This window comes from Peromyscus leucopus, chromosome 8a (genome assembly GCF_004664715.2).
Source record: "Peromyscus leucopus breed LL Stock chromosome 8a, UCI_PerLeu_2.1, whole genome shotgun sequence".
NCBI lineage: Eukaryota > Metazoa > Chordata > Mammalia > Rodentia > Cricetidae > Peromyscus > Peromyscus leucopus.
In genome coordinates, this window is record NC_051085.1 from 47,275,969 (window position 1) to 47,298,632 (window position 22,664).

Sequence of the window (22,664 nt, forward strand, 5' to 3'; positions counted from 1 at the left end):
TTCAGTGTTCAAGTCCAAAAGGCTCACCCCCTCTCATCCCACCCCCCTCACGCCCACCTCGTCCCCCTCACCTGCTGCTGAGTTCACAGAGGACTGAGATGCAGAACTGCCTGTGTGTGCCCCCTCCCCCACCTCTGCCTTGCTGGGATACACAGTCTGTGGTCCTTCACTGTTACTCACAGAGGCCTGGCCTCTCCCCTTGCCTCTCTTCCTAAGTCTCCTCTTTCCCCTGTTGTTCCTGTTGGCATCAGAACACGCCCGCATTCCTCTCACTTGCTCGTATTCTTTCCTCTTTAGTTCCTGCTACCCCTTGAATTTAGCCCACGTGCATTGCTCACGTGATGATTTTGTGGCTAGAATACTTTTATCCACTTTTTGCAGGCTTCCTTTGCAGTCTATTCACCACAGCCACTGTGTGGCATAGCGGGCCTCCTGATCTTACTTTTCCGGTATCCTTTGCCCAGCATCCTCTCCCAGCCTAGGTCCTGCCAACCAGGCCTTGCTCCTGCTCTGCGTGCTTCCTCCCTGGAGTCCACACAGGCTGAGTCAGATGCTGTGAGGAGGCTTCTCCAAGCCCCCAGGACATTCTCGTACCCTGAAGATGCCATTCTCCCCAAGCATCCCCGGCTGGCCGCTTCTTGCTTTCTTCCCTGGCTCTCTCCGGACCTTACTGGTCACCACTGGTTACAGGAGGGCATTTCTAAAGGGGAGGGGGCATCTAAGGGGATCTGTAGAGATTATAAAGACGTACTGAGTCAGGTTAGTTAAGCAGGAAAAGGAAAGGCTGAGGGCTGGACAACACAGCCATGCCCACCCCTAACCTGCTACGCTACTGGACCTGCCACAGTGTTTTGAATTGCACACAGGTGTTTTGTTGTAGATAACTCAGATAATCACTGGTCTTTGTCTTCCTGTCTGAGTGTTGGCCAGTGGTCTGGTCTCAGCTTTGGCGCTTGTTTTCCTTCACGTCCTGCCTTTCTTCCCTGTGTGTCTTTGGTGGCATGGCATTGAGGAGCCAGAGGAGTGGCCTTCAGGTACACCTGTGGCCAGGACGCTCCCTCCCGCCTGTCCAGCTCCTGCTCTGCATTACAGAGAAGGCCCTCGAGGCCTCTAAAGCTCACACACACAGCCAGGCTCTGTCATCCTTCCTTCTGCAGACCCTTGCCTTCTGTAACCCCTGTCCCCAAAGAAATAATCTCTTCTTCCTGACAGTGTGTCCAGAAGCTTAAACAAAAGAAGACACTGCGTTTATGTGTCTGTGCATGCTGACTATGGCAGTTGTGTGGCGGTCAGAGGACACTTCCTGGCTGGGGCAGCCCAGCAGCCATCTCCACAGACCCTTTGCCTTACTTACTCTACTTTCGTTTTCTCCCTGAGCTGGTTGCTCTGTGGCTTGTGCAGACTTGTCTGTTAGGGTTTGGTATTGCCTGTTCCCTCACCCCGGAGGAGGAAACCAGCTTCGGGAGAGGAAGGTCTCTGTTTTGTGGTTATTTTATCTCTAGTTCTGAGGTCAGTGTCTGGCACAAAACAGATACACAGTAAACATTTTGAACATTGTTGCTAGTTTAATCATCGAAAGTATCTTTTTACTTTTCTGGTACATGGTAAACTGATTTTTTTTTTTTTTAGCGTTGAAGAAATAAAACATTTGCTACTAGGCATTGGGATTTTGTGACAGTTTTTGACATGGCCCACAGTACCTAGTTGGTGGCAGTTCTAGCTGGCTTTTTCATACTCTGTGCTTGGGGGGCAGGGCAGTCACGCATGTGCACATGTGCATTCCAGCCTGCCTATTGGCCAACAGGCCTTCCCCACTGCAAGCAGCCAAATGTAATGGCTGGGTACAGAGTAGCACTCCTTTAGAGACTTGTGTTTTTACAAATTCCTCCATAGTAGGTTTTAACAAGTTAGACCCTCCCCTAGCTCAGGTGTGTGGATAATTTAGCACACTGTTCCCAGTGGCTCCTAGGTCTTGAGCCTCCACAGTGTCCCAGACTCTACAGCCTCCGAACTTGACCGGGCCGCCGTGTGGTGTTCCAGGATGAATCAGCCATGGAAACTGAGGAGCAAGGGGAAGTTGTAGGCGTGTGTGGCCATTTGTCGGTTTCTCGTGTGCTGTGGGCCTTCAGACACATTCCCTCTGCTCTCCTCTTCCTCTGTAGCTCCTCCTGAGGGGAGGAATAGGCATGCTTCTCTTCTCCTGTAGACGAGTGGATAGCCTGCACACAGCAGGAACTGCCTACCCACCAGCATCTGCCCAACAGTTTGTTTCCTTCAGTAAAGAAATCTGAAGCCAGGAGGTGGCGGCACACGCCTTTAATCTCAGCACTTGGGAGGCAGAGCCAGATGGATCTCTGAGTTCGAGGCCAGCCTGGCCTTGAACTCACAGAGTGAGTTCCAGGAAAAGACACAAAGCTACACAGAGAAACCCTGTCTCGAAAAACAAAAAACAAAACAAAACAACAACAACAAAGAAATCTTAATTTGTAAGGCCTTACCAAAGAAAGAACCAGAAGTATTTCCATTCCAAGGGGTTTTGCATCCTAGTTTCCCCATTTGTATTAGGAAAACTTCCGAGCACTCTGAGTGTGTAGTTTTCTGTTGTTTTTCGTCCGGTGGCCTCCTTTAGCTGTTTGGGGGTCTTGATGTGTGCTACTCAGGATGCGTCCTGCTTCCCAGGCTCCCTTTCTTCTCATTGTATCTGTGGAACCAGGTGGAATGAAGGGAAGGTTTCTCCTTGTCCATCAGATTCCTGAGGTGACAGGAAGACACTGTCACCCTTAAGACCTGGACAGTCAGCAGCCTTGCATAGCCACACCCTCTTTCCCTGCGTATAGCACCACCGATGTCAGAGCTGGGACAGCCCTCCTCTCTACAGAGGTTGCACCAATAAGCCCACCGAGTCGCGGCTGCCTCAGAGACCTGTAGTAGGATGCATTATTAGAGGTCTGCAGCGCAAAGCAATTCGGACATCCAGAGTTCCAGGTAGTGGGTGTAGTTTATGGTTTTCAATGCTGCTCCAGATTCTTGAGGAAAATATCAGGTATTTTGAATGTCTTCCTAAGATATAAATTTGTCTTTTGTTTTTTGTGTGTGTTAACCTCAGGTTACTAGGAAAACTGCCATAGGTATGACCCACAGTAAGAGCAAAAGCAGAGTCCCTGGGAGCTTTCATGCAAGGGAGTGTCTCAAACTTCATCAGTGCTTAGTGGGACTTGCCTGCTCCTGAGGAGCCCCAGTGAAATCAGGAGGGTGACGGTAGGGCTGTAGATGAGAAGCCTTCCAGCCACACTTGCTTGTGATGGCACAGGGACATGATGTTGGTTGGTGTCTCTGAGAAGGTCTTGAGGAAAGAGTGTGTGTGTTGATGGGAGGTGATGTGGTCTTAGCAAGGACCAGTTCTGTGTTAGTGAATAGAGGGCAATGTGCTCTAAATGATACCGCACTTCAGCTCCAAGGTCTTACTAGCCAATGTGGCTTTCCTTGCCTCTCCCCTCCAAAATTAAAAAGAAGTAAAAGACTATCAAGTTTTTAAAAATATTTTATTTTTTTATTTATGACGTCCTTGGAGGCCAGCAGAGGGTGTTGGATTCCCCGGAGCTAAAGTTTAGGCCGTTAGACACTGCCTGATGCGGGCGCTGGGAACTCAACTCTGGTCCTCCAGAAAAAGAAGCAAGCGCTCTTAACCACTGAACCATCCCCCACCCCATCCTTCAGTCTAAAAGAAACAAAAGCCGTAGTATTTACTGTTCCCTTCTAACAGTGAGTCAGGTCATTGGTAGCTGAGCCAAATGGAAGTAAGTTATGTGTGTGTGTGTGGTGGGGGGGGATACAGGTGTTTTAACTGTACTTTCTTAAAAAAAAAAAATCACACCTCTTTCTTTATACCCATCCATTGTCAGCAGTTTTCAGATGGAAATGCCATGACCTACAAGTGTGTGGTAAATGGCTGCTCCCTTTTCAGAAGGAAATAGTGCTGGAACAGGAGGGTGAGGCGTTTGGAATGGTGTAATACAAGCTGTCACAGTTGGTGTTAGTGGAATCTTACAGTTCAGCTCTGAAAAAATATATTCTTACATGTGACATTCAGTGAAATGTATTTCTAAAGTAGAACTTGTATCAGCACGCCTCTCCCATCCCCAAGCACCTGAGTCACCCAGCGACTGAGGGCTCTCCAAAGTCATCTTCAGTTAGGTGCCTGTGACACATGCATCCTGCGGTACACATGCATCCTGGGGTGAGCATGCATCCTGCGGTACAAGCACTTAATCTCTGTTTCCACCTCTGCTTACATCAGCACAGGTAGGAGCCACTCCTTCAGCTTGAGAGGAGACTTGGCCTAAGGAGCCATGTTGTTAACATGTCCCTTTCATTTGGGTCGTATTGAGTCCATTGCCAGGAATCACTTAGCCTTTAGGAAGTCACAGGAGAATCTGTGAGCTTTATACAGGTCAGGATATACGAGTGACTGGCCAGTTTTCGGTTATAATTGAATTGGAATCTCCTCACTCTTCTTGCTTGCCCTGTGTGAGAGTGATCTTGAGTTTTGAACACATGCTGGAGAAATTTAGTAAGTTTGAGGGACTGAGGAGAGAACCTGGGTGTTACTTTAAGGGGAAGTGCGGGCCATTCCTAGACTGATGGGTGAGCAAGTCCCTGTACCAGGGCAGCCAGGCTGGTGCAGGAGGGTTGGTGAGACGTGTGTGGGTGGCAGGCAGGTGCGTGTGGAGAGGCTGTCCTCCGTGTCCGGCTCCTTGTGAGTTACATTCCTTACCCACCATCCCAGCAGGCTAGTAATGGTTGTGTTCGGGAGGACCATCCGTTGGTTCTGTGTTTTAGGAGTTCTTATCCCTGCAGGTTTGGAAACCCCCGAAGAACGTAGAAGTAGTGTTTGGAGTATGTTAGAAGGCCATCTGGCAAGGATGCTTCTTCTTGACTGCTGTGGAGTCAGGTGGCTCTGAATTCTGTGCTCTGAGCCTGAGTTTCTTCTTAGTAACTGGGAAAGTAAGAACCTTTGGTGTCCAAAGCACATCTCTTCCAGGGTCTCTCAGTGTAGCTCAGGCTGGTCTGGAGCTTACTAAATAGCCCAGGCTAGCCCCACACTCATAGCAATCTTCCTACCTGAAGCATCCTAGTTCTGAGATTAGGAGCCATCAGTAACCACACCTGGTTCTCATCTATTTTTTTTATTAGTATATATTAATTATGTAGCATTGGTCTTATGACATTTTCATACATGTATTTTGGTCATATTCACCCCCCCATTACCTTCTCTTGTCTCCTGCTGATCTCCTTCCTCTTCCCAGCTAATCTTCCTGGTCTTCACACACACACACACACACACACACACACACACACACATACACACATGCTTGCACACTCATGCATGTACACACGTCCCTTAAACTTGATGACCCAGTCAGTTTCTTTAAGGTTGCTAAAAGGAGATGTGTGAGGGGCTGTTTACAGTAACTAGGCCACTCAGGAAATGTCTTCTCCCTTCCCCAGCAACCCCCAGAGAGGGTAGGGCTGAGCACCCCCAGTCTTGGGCAGATCTTGCGCAGGTAACCACAGCTTCTGTGACTTCAGTGATGTAACAGGGGTTGACGCGACTGTCTCTTCCTCTGCCCTTTGTATTCTTCCACCTCTTCTACTGTTAGGTTCCCTGAGTCTTGGAGGGGGTGACACAGACGTGCATTAATGTTCATTAATGGATGAGCTGTCACTCACCTCGTCCCCTTGACCAGTTCTGAGTCTCTGCAGTTACTGCTGCCCAAGGCGAAAAGCAGGTTCTCCGGCCTAGCCTATGGGTGTAAACGTGGTCATCGAGAAGATGACGTCATGGCTACTCGTCCGCAGTTGTGGCTTTAATGGAATAGGTAGTACCCCTTTATATTTGGAGTGTAACTGGAAATCTAACTGCATTGCGTTATAATTTGATAATGCTACATTTGAAAATTAATATTCTCAAAACATTGTATTTTTTTTTTTTTTTTTAGAATGAGAATCGAAAGGGAAACCCAACCAGAAATTGAGGAATGATATTGTGATGTCTATTTGAACACTTAATTTCCTTCAGAAAGGTGTTGAAAGAGGATTCCCTGGCAGAGCTGCCTGGATGCTTAGGTAGGCCAGGAGCATTTGGACCTGGCTCTGGGTTAGAGTGTCTCCCAGGCTTGCTGTAGGCATCTGCCTTGCAGTGTTGGGTCTGTTCAGAAAGACAGGGCAGGTGCATCACCCGGTCATGGATGCCACTGAGCCTGGGGGTGGGGGATGTCAGAGTCATGGAGACTCACGGTATTTTTACAGCCTTCTCTTCCCTTTATATTTATATTCTAATGCAAGAAAATTGGGGACCCCCCTTTTCTTTTGCTACTTTTAGCACTTTTCATTTTACTTTAAAAGAAGACCAAGGTTCTGGTCCCAGCACCTTCAGGGTGGATCACAGTTGTCTGTAGTTCCAATCCCAGGAGATCCATTGCCCTCTTCTGGCCTCCATGGGTACCAGACAAAAACTGACACACAAGTAAGCCAAACACCATATGCAAATAAATAAATAAATGAATAAAAAAGTAAATGTTCATCCTTATCAGTCATTTTGATTAGAGACATTTCTTGAGTAACAAGCTCTGTGTATATTGTGCTACAGTGGAAGAGTATTCATAAATGTTTTTTTTGTTTTGTTTTGTTTGGTTTTGTTTTTCACGACAGGGTTTCTCTGTGTAGCTTTGGAGCCTGTCCTGGAACTCACTTGGTAGCCCAGGCTGGCCTCGAACTCACAGAGATCCGCCTGCCTCTGCCTCCCGAGTGCTGGGATTAAAGGTGTGCGCCACCACCGCCCAGCTCAAAAAAAGCAGTGCTGTGTTGGGGTTTCCTAGTTTAGGCGCTGGTCCCCCCCACCCCCACACCCCCACATACAGTAAGGGAGATGACAGAATTAGTTCATTTGCTGACTGATTTCCCCGCAAAGTTTGGCGTGTGGGGTGAGGAATGTGTCCTCTCTCTGGGTTAACTTTTGTGAAAGCAGAACGGGGAGAGGCCATTGGACAGGTGGCAGTGAGCATGCGTGGAAGAGGAAGGACTGTTGGCCTCAGAATCTTGCAGGGTGTTTACTTGGCAACTTCTCTTGCCCAGCTGTTCCTTGGGGAGGACCTTGGTGTCTGTGTTCTTGCAGACATCTGGATGTACGTCAGAGTTCGAGAGCCACCGGTGCGCACACAGCTAACCCTGCCTGCCTTCCGGTCTCGTGCCCGGCTGGCCTTGTTCCTGCGCGCCGACTCCGTTAGCACCGGAACACTGGGCATCACACAGAAGCCGTTCTGCCTGGAGTTGGGTTTGGTTGCAGCTGGCTTTAATCTAATGAGCTCCCTGTCTCTTTCACTGCTGTTTGTACTGTGGAGACAGATTTGCTCCAGAGATGGGCAGATGGGCAAGCCTGAGGCCATCAGTGACGCCTTTACATTTGCTTTCAGACCTGGTGTCTGCAGCACAGATTGGTGGCCCCCACTCGTGGAGGTTCTGACTCAATAATGTGGGGCACAGCCTAGTAATTTTCCTATCTGTGGAACCCCCCAGCGCTGCCGCCTGCAAGTGGGGACCCTCCTTGGAAGTCACTGTAGATTACCCTGGTTTTTGACGTAGCTTGTCAGATCCCTTGACCAGAGCCCTGGCAATGTCTAGTGTAGCAGGGGACTCCAGGACTCTGGATCCACCATTTTACTAGTTGCCAAATATGTTGGATATCATCCTTGCTTTACATCAATGATTCTCATGTTTAATTAAGATGTAATTTATGATAAATCTCACATTTCTTCTTTTTCCCAAGTGAAATTTAATTCTCTTTTTAAAGGTAAAATTTTCCTATAACCATAGTAATCCTTAAGTGAAATACACACACATACATTATATATATTTTCTTTTTTTTAAACAGTTTAGAAGAATTTTTAAGCAAGCTAGAGTTTCTGTTATTTCTTGGAAGTGATGTATATGGCCTGGTTTCCACAGATGAGAGTACCTGGATCTGTGGTCTCTTCAGTGTGATTTTCCTCTCCAGTGTGATCACCCTCTAGGTGTCACCCTCTCCCCCCCACACACTTTTTTGTTTTTTAATAAGACAAGGTCTCACTGTACAGCCCTGGCCTTGGAACTCACTGTGAGGAGTGACCTCAAAGGCAACAAAGATCCACCTGCTTCTACCTCTTGGATACTGGGATTAAAGGAATGTGCCACCATGCCATATATTCTCACATTATCTTAAAGTATAAACTACATTGAAGAAAGAGCCACCAGGCCTGCCTTCAAGTACTTCATTTTTACAGTTCTTTAAAGTGATCAGTGGTGGTGGTGCACACCTTTAATCCCACTCGGGAGTCAGAGGCAGGAGGATCTCTGTGAGTTCAAGGCCAACCTGGTCCACAGAGTGAGTTCCAGGACAGCCAGGCTGTTACACAGAGAAACCCTGTCTTGAAAAAGCAAAATTAGAAATGAATAAATGAAGTAAAGTGACCAGTTATCATCACACTCCTGGTCAGACACGCCCAGGGCCTGTGTGGGGTCTTGGTGTGGAGACCTTTTGGTGGGTGTGAGACAGCCGTCGATAGCCGTCTTCTGTTGAGCTTTCTGGGGCTTCTTGTCCTCGATCCTGTAGATGTAACCAACCGTCTTATTAAATAAGAAACACAGAAACAATGTAAAAGAGAAAGCCAAGAGGTCAGAGCTCAGAGCTAAATCTCACCCTTCCTTCTGCTGTCCCAGCTTCGCGAAAAGAGACCTACTTCCTGTCGGTTAGTTTTTTTAAAGTATGTTGTTCTGCCTTCTCATTGGTTGTAAACCCAAACACATGACTGCCTCGTCACTGTCTGAATGTACAGCCCCCTAGGTCTTAAAGGTATATGTCTCCAATGCTGACTGTATCCCTGAACACACAGAGATCTTATGGGATTAAAGGCGTGTGCCACCACCGCCACACTCTTGCTATGGCTCTAATAGCTCTGACCCTGAACACACAGAGATCTTATGGGATTAAAGGCGTGTGCCACCACCGCCACACTCTTGCTATGGCTCTAATAGCTCTGACCCCCAGACAACTTTATTTATTAACATACAATCAAAATAATATTTCAGTACAATTAGAATACCACCACACGATCCTCTGTCTTGTTTCCTTCAGTTCCTCGAGTCTTTCTGCAGGAACACAGTTCATTCATTCGGGAGCTTCCCTCACAAGCCTGGGCCTTGCCAGTAGGCTTGGCTGGCTGGTCAGCGGTGACCTCCAGCGTCTTTTCTCAGGAGCTGTCTCCGTCAGGTTCTCTTACTGGGACCTGGGGCTCCTAGATTAGGCTAGGCTGGGCTGCCAGGCGCACACAGGGAGCTCCCTCCCCAGGGCTGGGGTTACAAGAACACAATACCACAGCCAGCTTTTACATGGGTGCCAGGAACTGAACTCAGGTCCTCAAGCTTGCGAGGCCAGTGCTTTCCCACTGAGCTGCTCCATACCCCTTTTCTAGCAGCTTGGGCTCCATCAGCATTTCTGAGGACTCAGTTTTAAGGGGGCTCTGTAGAGGGTTAGAGATGAGTTAGCAGGCCCGCCCTCCCCGCGGCAGACGCAGGTTCTGTTTGTCTAGTCTGTGGGTTTCATGCACTGGGTTTGCGTAGGTGCTGACAGGCCACTCGTGACCCTCGTATTCTTCCTCTAATTGAAGCATGTGCACAGTAACAAAGTGGCAGCGGAGATAACTGGTCAGACCCGAGTCACTCGGGCAGCGAGAGCTGTTATTGTGCATTTCAAATCAGGCACCAACAGGGTTTGGGAAGTCTTTAGTACTTTCATTTGTATTTCAGTTTATTTTTATAAAAGATTATAATGTTAAATCTGGCTATTTGTAATTAACCTTCTTTAATAATCTCATTGAAATTATGGGCCATTTCTGGTGATTGCCACTGTTGGTTCTGTGTAGTTTTGCCCAGTAAACTTGGTGAAGCCCTGCTGGGCCGTGCCCTTAGGTGATGTGCTTCTTGGTCTGGGAGCAATGAAGACATGTTGTTGTTGCAGTGGGAATCAGCTCCCCAGGGTGTTCAGAGCCAATAAGAATAAAACCTAAATAAATGGCCATCATCACCTCTGTGGAACAGGGAAAATACGGGCATAGTTCACAGCCACAGAGGCCTGAGAACTAACTCACCCTGGTCATGATACAGCACTTGATACTAGGTACCTTGATACTATGAACCTCTCAATTATGATAATTTAATGAAAATGATATATGTAATCACTAAGGGCACGCGAACTTGGAGAGTTGGTTATACCTGGAGTGTGTGTGAGCTCAGGCTAGATCTTGTCAGATACTGAATGGGTTATAGGGCAGAATGTTGTGGGCACCGTCGGAAGAATGCATTGGTTCCCAGTTAGCTCAGCCATTGACGACTCCCTGCCCGCAGGTGAGTCCTTCGGCCGCCATGCTTTGAGTTCTTCGTCAGTGGAGCGGGACATCTGGCGCTTTGTGACCCTTGCTTCAGTCACCAGATAGGAGTATTCAGAAAGTCAAGTTGCATCTCCACTGAGCTCACACAGACGTTTCTCCTTGTCATCTCTCCTTATGGTGCACGGTGTAACTGCTTACGTAGCATTGACATTGCATTGGGTGTCATGAGTTATCTACATGATTTAAGTATGGGGAAAATGTACTTAGGGTCTAGCAGGTGCTAAGCCATTTTATCTAAGAGATCCCTAGTGCCCATACATCATTGGTGCAAGGACCAGTACTCCATAGATACTGAGAAATCGCTGCACCTGTCTCATGGGGTCAGTATGAAGGCCAAGAATTTATCGAGTGAATAAAACACTCAAAAGACACCTGGCAAACAAGGAGTGGTGACTGCGTACTAGCTGCTAAGGTGGTCGCCACCGTCAACACCGTGGCCGTGAGGTAGGGTCCTAGTAGATGTACTAGCTGCTACAATGGTCGCAACCGTCAACACCGTGGCTGTGAGGTAAGGTCCTAGTAGATGTACTAGCTGCTACAATGGTCGCCACCATCAACGCCGTGGCCGTGAGGTAAGGTCCTAGTAGATTGTAGCAACGCCCGCATTACTACCCGTTCACCGTGTCCGAGTGAGGGGCTGAGGATTAAACAGAGACAAGACAGCAGGTCATTGGTAGAATGCCCTTTATGGAAGGAGGGAGGAGGCCTTAAATACAGACTTACAGCATAGTGGGAGAACCGGGGGGCAAAAGTTCGCTACAGCTGTTTTACATTCTAGCATTACACCAATATGCAGGAAACGCAAACAAGGAACCTCCGGTAAGCTGTTTAGGAGAAATGAATCCGGCAGGGAATTAGCAAAGGGAGGACATCTGATCAAGGTCAGCATGCAAGGCAACAGCTCCCCAAAAAACGGGGGCCAGGGCCCAACAGTAGATGAGTTAACATTTTGATTCTAATTCTTCGATGTGCTTTTCAATGAAATAGAATAATTGCCATAGGCTGGATAGTTCACTTTGCCAGGCACGGTGCTAGGCTTCATGGATGAAGAAAGGGCTGTGTTTGATAGTAAGTTGTGGAATGGAGACTCTGGGGTGTTCCATAGATTTTAACATGTGCTGCCTTTCCCTGATGAGTACCCAGACAAGGAGTGACCACAGCTGATTGATTGATCTTTGTGAGTTTTGAAAAATGAGTGGATTATTAAAAATCTGGATTACTGTAGTCCTTAGCTCTTGAGTAGTCTATGTTAGGATGTGATTTTAGTCATCCATGTGCTTTTCCTCCTCACTCACACACTGCTAGTTCAGAAGGAATGGAGCGAAAGCAAAGGCTTGTGCTCTGTGCCCCTCACAGGCCTCCCCCTCGCTGCAGGTCCAGGGGACAGCTGTCACCTCCTCAGTCTGGGCAGTAGTCGGCTGCCACTCGCCGGTGACAGGAGTTTGCAGTGAGAATGTCACTGTGAGTGTTATTGACCTCCTCAGGAGAGAGCGCTGAAGCCGCTCAGGCCCACCTTTTCTCTCGAGTCCCTTCAAGTCTGCAGGAGAATTGTCCTTGGGAGTAAGAGGAGCTAAGTAGTATTTGAAGCACATATCTGACCTTTGGACTCCTTCATGTGAGTGTGCACATGTACCTGTGTCTACGTGTGCACATGCAAATGCACCAATACATTTATGTATCAGATATGGCGGAGAACATGGTTTTAATTGAAGGTGAAAAGTGGACTGTGGTATCAGTAGCAGTAGAAAAGCGTTTGGGCTTTTGTCATGTGATCCTTCCATGAGCTAGAGGAATTTTGGAGCAGGAGGGAGGAGCATGCGTGGGAGAGTTCAGTGATAAATGGAGACAGGATCGAACCACTCAGCTTCATTGTCTGTCTACATCCTCCATCTCGTGTCTTCTTCATCTGTGCTTCCCTGGAGCCCCCCACCCCCAAACTGAACCCAGGGCTCATGCATTCTAACCCTGTCACACTCCAACCCTATCGTACTGTTTGAAGTCAAGTCCAGACATTGTGAACTTCAAGTCCAATCTTTGATTAGTACCTTTTTAAACATGTTTTTATTTTGTGTCATTTTGTCTTCATATTTGTGTGTCCACCATGTGCATGCCCAATGCCCACAGAGTTCTGAAGTTACAGGTGGTTGTGAACTGCCATGTGGGGGCTGAGAACTGAACCCAGTTCATCTGCAAAAGCAACCCATGCTTTTAAGGTCTGAACCAACATGTCCCTGGTTAATATCTTTTAACTTACACATTTCTAGCATTTCCTCTGTCTCTCTCTCTCTTATTCTGTTATCCTTTGTGGAAGAAACTGAGTCATGTTCTGGGATTCCCACAGTGTGAAATATTCTGATTCACTCAACCTGTTCCCTGGACCTTTTAATTTGTTATTTAAAAGTTTATTATTGTGTGTCTAGGGTGTGTTTATGATCTGAGTGTGAGTGTGGGCCTGAGTGTGGTCTAGGGCACATATGGAGATGAGAGGACATTTTGGTGGAGTCTGTTCTCTTCTTTCACTGTGGTTTTTGGGGATCCCACTTAAGTCATCATGCTTGAGTGGCAAGCTCTTGTAACCCATGGAGCCGTCTCAATGGCTCATTTTAAAAAATAATTAAAATGTAAGAATTGGCAGTTTGCTCTAAGGTGTTAGCGGGTGTTTTGCAGACTATTGGCTTGCTGGCCTGTTTTCTAGAGACCCACAGTGTCCCATTCCACCCCCACCCACAGTGGTTCCTTTGCTGCTCTCTACAGTCCTTTCTTCCTTGATTTCCAGTGTATATTTAGTGCAGTCTTTCACAGCCATCTTCCCCTCAATTCTGCCAGTAGCAGGCAGCGAACCACGTCTAGTAACACATTGCTCCCAGACGGGGTAGCCGCTAACGTGATGTGTGTTCCTGGACGTGAGCCGGTGCTCAGCTCTGAGTGTGTGTCCTCAGGAGTTTTATTTTGGTGTTGGGGTGTGAGCTTTGACAACTCCTGCCAGCCCCCTACCTGGCTGCTGTCGAGTTAGTCAGTGCTAAGCTCTGGGAATCCAAGAAGACAGTGGTCTTCTCCTGGAGATGTCATTAATGTGGGAGAACCAGTTCTGTTGGTGACCCATCTAAGCTGGCCTGGGGCATTGTTTCAGGGTCCTAGAGATCCTTCTAACAGGGTTCTGTGGTCAGCCCAGACATCTCCGTGGAGGATGAGGGGTGAACTGAGGTATGGAAGTAAGAGGGGTACGCTTGGGGCCCAGTGAGACAGGACTTGTAAGGGTGACATTGACCACAGCCTCTGAGGCTGCTCTCTGGAGGACACGAAGAGCTGTTCTGCATACACATGGATCCATAGGCCTGAGGGAGCGTTCCGGGAGCACTCGTTATGAGTCTGTAGGGCTCGAAGTGGGTGGGATGCTGAGTCGGGCACCCAATAGAGAGGGCCTCCATCTGGCAGGAGGAAGGATGAACAAGATTTGTGTTGGGTTGGGGATATGCCAGCTGTGCATGGGCATTGAGGAAGGAACAGATGTCTAGTAGCCTAAGACCCGTTTGGGAGGTGAGGCCTGAACTAGAAGTAACAGTTGAGGGCTAGGAGTCACACATGGACATGAAGGCTGAATTTTCCTTACATGTTTCCATGTTAATGGAGAGAAGTGGAATGGTCAATGTGGGGTCATTGTAGGGACTTCAGATGAAAGATGTAGGGGAACCAAGTGATGGGCCTCTGTGTCTGGCTTCTCTCAGCCCTTAACTGTGTGATGATAATGGAAGGCAGAAAGAGCGGTCTTGCATTGGAATCTGTCAAGAGGAATTTGTATTTGAATTTTTTATTCATGATACTGGAATAAGTATTTTGGAAGTGGTCAGTATATAGCCTTGAAGCTTATAAAGAAACAAATTTAGGAGACTATAACTTAAAAAGTGAAAATTATATTAAATCATTCAGTATGCAGTAGTTTTAACTTAAAGCTTCCTGTTGTCTGCAAACAGCTATACATATCAAGAGCCCATCACTCTTGAGACCACAGCATATGACTGCACACAAACAAGCAAATCCTGCAAGTTTTGCTGCGTGGTAGGCAGGAGCAAGGGCATTGAAGGAGCTGGCCTGTAGATGGAGGCTGTTGCACAGCCCCTTGTTGGGGTTGTCAGCTCCCATTGCTGGTGTCTCCTGTAGGTGTCCCTGAGGTGGCAAGGTGGTGACTGTCCCAGCCCACGTGCCCTCTGGGAAAGGATCCCTTCAATTTCCTTATCTAGAGACACATTCAGTTTCTTCTCATTGGGCTCATCTCCTAGAACCTGCAGTGTGAGGTGGTCTGTGGAGTGTCTCCCCCACCCCAGTGACAATGAGATTGGTTTATCTGAAGGTAGATGTTTCCAGAGTGGGGAGACAGAGGCACCAAAAGATTCTGACCAGGGTAACACTGGCGTTTACGAAGCCTCTCAGACATTCTTCCTGTGCCCAGAATGTTAAAGAAGCAGGGGGACCTCTTCCCCGTGTGAGTGTGTGTGTGTGTACGTGTGTGTGTGTGTGTGTGTGTACACGCACGTGTGTGTATGTGAGCATGTGCTCACTGGGCATCAAACCCACATACCTGTGCATTCTAGACAAGCATTGTACCACTATGCTACATCCCCAACCACCCTGGTTGCTCTGTTTTCATGCCTGCTCTCTATTGGAGTGTGAAGCCTGCAGGCTGGCTGCCCTTTGAGTGCGTCCTCATCCGTCTCCTGTCGAGTTTGCCGTGACTGTGTTTGCCTCCACCTCACTCATCTCATTCCCTTTGGTCTATGGTATATATGTTTTCTTTCTTTCGGTGGTGTGGGGTGGAGCGGTGTACCCACACCTCTTTCACTCTAACTTGGCTGCTTTTTATATTGAGTTAGATATTGTGATGGGAGCGAGCTTGAGCATCTGGTTTGTATTGTTCCATAGTGATGAACTGGGGTGTGAATCGGCTCTTCCTTTTTTTTTTTTTCCGAGACAGGGTTTCTCTATGTAGCTTTGCACCTTTCTGGAACTCACTTGGTAGCCCAGGCTGGCCTTGAACTCACAGAGATCCGCCTAGCTCTGCCTTCCAAGTGCTGGGATTAAAGGCGTGTGCCACCACCGCACTGCCTCACTCTTCCTTTGTTATGAGTACTTTTCCAGGGCTGGAGAGATGGCAGGGACACTCTTCCAGAGGACCCGGGTTCAATTCCCAGCACCACAGGGCAGCTCACAACTGTGTGTAATTCTGGTTCCAAGGGACCCGACATCCATGGCAAAACACCAATGCACATGAAATTAAAAAAAAAAAGAGTACTTTGCTAGTATCTGTCCGTGTTCATCATATCACGCGGGCAGAGAATAGTGATCCTGGGATATTTCACATGAAATACACATGCTTGAAGTTGCTTACTGTAATACTGTATGAAGACAAGAAGGAACGGAAGCAGCATGAATGCCCGTCAGTAGGGGAGCGACTACGTGAGGAGGATGTCTACAGTTAGTGCTATGCTGTGTGGTCACACCTGTACAGTGAGAGACTGAAGGGGCTGAACCAGTTCATGTGCAGAAAGCCTTCTCCAGCGGTGTCTAAAGGGAGACGGATGTAACGCTCCCTTGTGATTGGACTCAGTGGAAAACTGAGGACAGATGGGTTATTTTTTAAAAATAGCTTAGTACCCCTTGTGGAGGAAGGGAGCCTAGGAAGGACACGCTCTTCCTCTTCACTGTTTCTCTGCATCTCTTGACCTCACATCATGGAAGTCCCTTCTGTTCTCTGCCCTCTCCTCCACCTCTCTCTCTTTCCCAGCGCTAAATAACAAGCGCCTTGTGCACTTGGCCTTTGCCCTGGATCCTTAGTGCAGCTTTTCATTCACACTTAAGGTCACTGGGGCCCTGCTCTGTTTCAGGTGACCTTGCTTCGTGCTGTAGTGTGGCAGTGTACCCAACAAAGGGAGTGATCCATCACAGGCGTTCAGTCGGTGTGGACTCCATTTCCCAGACGCCTCAGAGAAAGTTTCTGAGCATGTGCACTAGCCCTGCCCATGCCCTTTGTACACTGTGTGGCAGTTTCCCATGACTCTTGATTCATAATTTGAAATGGGTCAGACCAGAGCCTGTCGTTACGTCTGTAGGTGAGATGTGGGTGCATTCAGAGGTGGTGAACCACACCCCAGTGCTAGGTTCTTGTGCCCTGGGGGATTGTCACGATATGGTGGTGTTTTCAAGTGTTGACTTTTTGTATGATGGACAGATAAATTTAATGAGTGCTTATATGTGTATCCTGGCTTAAGTTTATAAATAACCAGAGATGGCAATGATGTTTTCAAATAGAAATCTGTGCCTTAAAAAAAATAAAATACAATGTTAAATGTATTTTTTTTTCTGGTACTGACAGTGTCTTTTTATTGCTTATAGAAGCATGTTTAGTTACTTGGAGTGAAAACAAGCCATGCTAAAGAATAGTAATAATAATAATAGTAATAGCTCAAGTGAGGTATGGGATGTATGGTGCCTTGCTGTGTAGGCCTGTCTGATTTCGAACTCCTGGTCCTCCTGCCTCAGCTTCCAGGATCTGGGATTCCAAACCCAGCTTCTCTGTTATAGACAGTTCAGTCCCTCTGCACACGGTCTTGAGGGGGTGGCTGCTACAGGCTAGAACTCCTGCCCTCCCCCGGCTCCTACAGTTCCATCCTCACACTCAAATCCCACCCAAGGCAGAGCAAGCTCTCTCAGCCATTCTCCCATTCACATGAAATATTTCCAACTGTATTTAATCAATGAAAGTTTCTGTGGTTAGAAATAGTGCTTAAAATTTCCGTGGAATCTAATGACTTTGAACAAGTAAAGCCTCAAGAGTGAATTGCGAGGCCATAGCATTTTCTGATCATGTTCAGCTGTGGTCTTCTTGCTGCTTGTTTTAGGGGCACTGTCTAGCTGCAGTGTGTGCCCGCTGTGGTTACCTTCCCCAAGCCCTCTGTAGGGCACTGTGAGCTGCAGTGTGTGCCTGCTGTGGTTACCCTCTCCAAGCCCTCTGTAGGGCACTGTGAGCTGCAGTGTGTGCCTGCTGTGGTTACCTTCTCCAAGCCCTCTGTAGGGCACTGTGAGCTGCAGTGTGTGCCCGCTGTGGTTACCCTCTCCAAGCCCTCTGTAGGGCACTGTGAGCTGCAGTGTGTGCCTGCTGTGGTAACCTTCTCCAAGCCCTCTAAGCAGCAGTTTGTTTTGCAGTAGAGAGAAGCTAGCGGCATCGAGGCTGCTTGAAGAAGGGCGGGTTCCCAGACCCCGTGCAAGCGTGCTGTGGAGAAGCAGGCCTGCTCATCTCCTTGGCCGCTGTGAGGCCGGCCGGTCTGCACCTCTGTGCTTTCTCCGTAGCAGGCTGAAGGCCTCCAGAGGAGGCCTTGTGCCCCCACTTGATTTGAAATCCTGGCTGTTAATCTCAGAGAACTGTGGGATGCCCAGGAGGGCAAGTAGAAACCTCCATTTGTGGGAAGCTTGGTTTTAGGGGTGGGAGATAGGGTGGTAATAATCCTCCAACTCATGCTCAACCCCCACAAGCCAAAGTGCCACCCTCTGCAGGCAACCAGATTGCAGAGCCGTGGCTTCCGTGGTTGCATGGTGATTCGGTTGCAGGTCTCTCTCCCATCTTGTCATGGTGTGACTCCCAAGTCAACCCGGGCAGCTGCAGCAGAATCAGTCCCCAAGGGTGGCATCTTACGTCACCCTTAGAGACCAAGGGCCTCTAAGAGAGACTGGAATGCTGTTCTCAGGCATGTGCCTTTATTTTAGAGCCAGTTTAAAGGCAGTTTACACTGACCCTTGGCTGGTGCTGGCTGGTGAGATCCAGTTTGCGAGGCTCATGGACTTTCCAGTACTCAGCTCTTTCTTGACTTAAGAAGCCAAGGAATTTGCAGTGTGTTCTGTATGAGCATGGGGTGGGGCAAGCAGACAAGTTTTAGAGGATTTTACGAATAAACATCATTTTTCCATGTAATATTTAATAAAAATAGAATTTGTATATGGTTCTTTCATGCCTATTTGAACTGACAGAGAAGGGAAGAAAATCTTATTGGAAGGCAGTACTTTCCATTCTTTTTACTTTCGAAACTGGTTCTTCAGCTTTCAGAGCCAAGTGAGAAGCTATGTAATAGGCCCTTAGCCTCTGGGACTCTGTCTCAAGTGTCAGTGCGGTAGCGGTGGAGAAAAGCTGAGCAGTGTATTAAATAGCCAGCATCTGCTAGGCAGGGGCTGTGGGGTGGGGTAGCATTTGGATTGTATGCTATTTCAGCAGAACACCGAACCTGCATTCTAGAAAAGGCCCCGGGAAATGCTGGGTTTCTCGGCTCTTGACAGGTGTTTTGGGGTGTGTTTTGTTCCCCACTTTTTGTTGTTGTTCTTTAATATGTTTGTTTGTTTGTTTTAAACTATGCCACATGGGCTTGTGGGCTGCAGGACCTGGGTGTTTACTGGTTTTCTAGAAACTCATACCATTCTATGTTTAGGACGGCATTTTAAGATATTTTCATTAATTATTTTTTAAAATTGAAATAGCATTTGACCAAAATCATAGTTCAGCTCTACACGTGTGGCGGCCCACCCCTGTAATTCCAACCCTTGGGAAGCTGAGGTGGGAAGGTGGTCACAGTTCAAGGCCAGCCTGGGCTAGGAGTTTCAGAGTCCCCACACCCTCCTGCCCGAGGAGTAATTAAGCAGTATAGCCCATTTTGGGATGTAGCAGTCCAGTGAGCTCTCGGCTGGGGTCCGCTCTGCTGGGTGGCAGCTCCCCTCTGCCCGCCAGCTCGCCTCCGTCTGTGTAGTCTCCTGTTTGAATTCCTTTCTGTCATTGACTCACTGCTGCTTTGCTTTAATAAAGTGTTAAATGAATGTTGGCCGAAATGTAACATCACTTAATATTTAATCATGATCAGCTTTTGTTTCTTTTTGTTTACAATATGAAGCTCGACACTCAGAAATACTGATGAGGACTGTATGTTTGTGTTTATTTAGGACATGTCTCAGGAAGGCTATGGAACTAGATCTCAGCCTCCTCTGGCCCCTGGAAAATCCAACCACGAAGACTTGAATTTAATCCAACAGGAAAGACCATCGAGTTTACCAGTAAGACATTACTGTACTGATTGGAAAAACGTAATAAGTTTGACAACAAGGGTTGTTTTGTCTGCTCTATTTTATATTACAGGAGAGAAGCGTCTAGGCTTCGGTTTTATTTGAGAATTATTAACTTTGTGGCTCCTTTCTTGAGAGAGCCGCGCGGTTCTGGTTAAGTCTGTTTTGTTTGCAGCGTCTCGGGCAGTTGAGACGCCCACCTTTGGAAGGTCTCGCTGACTGACTCGCTCCGTGAGCACAAAGGAATTTCTGTTGCGTTATTGAGCGTCTTTTAGCTTGTTGAATTTTGGGAGTGATACAGAGCAAAGGTGTCAATGCAAGAGTTGAAACATCAAGACATTCCTACTTTGCGAAAGACACAGTGATGTCAATCGTTTGAATTGTTCCTGGGACTCTGTACAGAGAAGTTTCCCCCAAAGAAAGTAATGTGGTTGAAATTTGGCCAGGCGGCTTGTGCGTGTGTGTGTGCATGCGTGCAGCGTTTTGCACCAGCGCCCGTGTGGTGAGGGCTGTACACGATGCCAGCAGTGGCTTCAGTGCAGGGCTGCACCTTGGGGATGCCCGTGAACAGTCCATCTGGACTCGGTTTACCCTAGAATGAGGATGCCTGTATTAACTAAAGAGTGAACCTGTAAAACTGTCTTTCCGTTTATTTTCCTGTTACCATATTTTGACCTCAAGCATTATTGTTGCTGTTAAATTTCTGTTACTGTTTGTTTAAAACCTGAGTTTGGGAGAGCCCTATTTTTAACCTGAACTGTAACTTTGCTTGCACTAAGTCAAATGCATTATGTTCTTTTTCAATATTGGAGAAGGAGCATTGGTAATGGATGTAGACCATGACAGGCTATGTACATGCCATGCCCACTTAACTTGGCTGTGTACCCTTGAAGAAGGTATGTAATGGCTAGAGGGCACACATTGCCTTTGAGTCTGCTGTGCAGGACCGTGAAACCCTACTTTGTATAGGTTTGGTTTCTGTGAGGGGAGAGTATGAGTCTTCCCAAAAAGTCTCTTGTTGTTGTTGAGCTGCATTGGACCATGAGTCGGGTAGTTCTTGTTTTTTGAAGGAATGAGAAAGGCAGTGGGTTCTGTGTTTGTGTTAGAGGCTTTTTAAAAGCAGTTACAGCGTGGTGAGCGTGTGGAATGTGGATGGCATGCGCCTGTTCCAGACACAGCGTTGGCCAAGTGTTTGCAACTGAAGTTGAGTCACAGGAAGGCAGGTGTCCTTGGATCCCACAGTCTTGGTTTGGGAGCGGATTTTGTAGGTCTGTCAGGACTGCTGTGAAGCAGGTTGGAGGATGTCCCGTACACAGACATCGGCTCTGTGCATGACCATGTGAGCAGTGTGCAGTGTGTAATGCTTTCTTCATAGTTGTTTACAACTTGACCATCACTAACACACACTTCTCATACATACTCAGATGAGTGGTTGATACTCAGCTGGTTCTATGGCACAATTGGGGATTTTTTTCAAAATCCTTATATTTATATCTATATGTCTTTATCTAGGTAGATATAATGGCATATAGCATGTGACTTACCCACTTATGATTACCTTGCCTACTTCCAGAGAGTATTTCAGCCTATTTCAGTGAGCATTTCATCCCCTCCAATTCTTTTTATGGAGCTGTTAAAAAAATAAATATCTGTGCTGGCATTTTCTTTCTGTTTTTGTTGCTGTTTTGTTTTGAAACTCTTGGAGGCTGATAGACTTGTACTTAAATCACATTTCTGTGATCTTTTTTCCTTTTCATTTGTTCTTAAGAGACCAGAGCTTCCAGGTTTTATGGCAAGTCTGTATGCATATGGATTGCACAAGGCTGCTATGCCTAAGCCATCCAATCTGTTGGGGTAGAGACTGGCTTTATTTAAGTGAACTGTAATGCACTATTTTTCTTCTGCAGGGCTTCACATGCATAAACAATCTCTATATGGAGTTTACAAATATGTTTTTGTTTATATTGCTGCTTTGTAAGTTGTACATAATTAAGGTAATTACGGCTTCAGGGACCACTTGGTATTCCGTTATAGCTGCAATGCATGCGTTTGTGCATTGTGACTTAAGAGAGCCGCTGGCCAAGAGAGGCCGGGGCTGTAGGATCGTGCAACTCTCTTAGTTATGCCTGGGCTTGTTAACAGGCCGCTTGGAGGTTGTCTCTCAGGCTATGCCTTCCTGCCTTAATGTCACCAATTCTCTTTCTCCTTAAAGACACCTAAAACACTGTAATCCCTGCTTTGGGGACTTCATAAGTCTTAATTGAGCTTCTAAAGTATAACATAATGATTCCACTGTATGATTTTTAAGTCTGCCTGTTATATATATATAGTAAAAGCAGATAGTGCTTTTTGGGGTTTTCCTTATCTCAGTTTGGTGCTGGAGTCCCAGGAAAGCCCTAGATAGCTGCCAGTTTTCAGTCTACATTGGAATCCCAAACAATATGTTCTAACACCAGAGAAGGGATGGCCCAGGAACAGGATGGATGCACTCGCCCGCTGGTGAGAACGAGGTCCAGCAAGGGAAAAGCGAATGCTCCCTCCCTTTCTCCGTGTTCTTTTGCTGGCTGCCACCAGGAGGTGTAGCCCAGATCTGAAATGATCCAGATTTGGTTGGGCCTTCCTAGCTCGAATAATCCAATCTAGAAAGATCCCTCAAGTGTGCCCAGATGCTTGGGTTCTAGTTAATTCCAAACACAGTCAGGTTGACAGCCAACATTAACCAGCAGCCTGGGCCTCACTATTTAAACCCTTACCAGCCAGGAATTCACTATGTAGATCAGGAAAGCCTTGAACTCACAGAGATCTGCCAGCCTTTGCCTCTAGCACACTGATTAAGGTGTGTACCACCCCGCTTAGCAGGGATAGTTATTTCTTTTTGTTTGTTTGTTTTATTTTTTCGAGACAAGATTTCTCTGTGTAGCCCCGGCTGTCCTGGAACTAACTATAGACCAGGCTGGCCTTGAACTCAGAGATCTAATCCACTTGCTTTTGCCTTCCAAGTGCTAGATTAAAGGTGTGTACCACACTCAGTGGTAGTTATTTCTTAATTTTGTTTGCACACAGTGAGATAGATGCTGTATTTTTCTGTGA

The 22,664-nt window shown here is 47.2% G+C and overlaps 1 protein-coding gene across 1 annotated transcript in view; it reads left to right on the top strand.

The window, feature by feature from the left end:
- Arid1b (AT-rich interaction domain 1B) overlaps positions 1-22,664 on the top strand; it is a 382,103-nt gene that overhangs the window by 121,464 nt on the left and 237,975 nt on the right. The window contains 1 exon segment of the mRNA XM_028888631.2: positions 19,455-19,565. Coding sequence (XP_028744464.2) covers positions 19,455-19,565 — 111 coding nt within the window.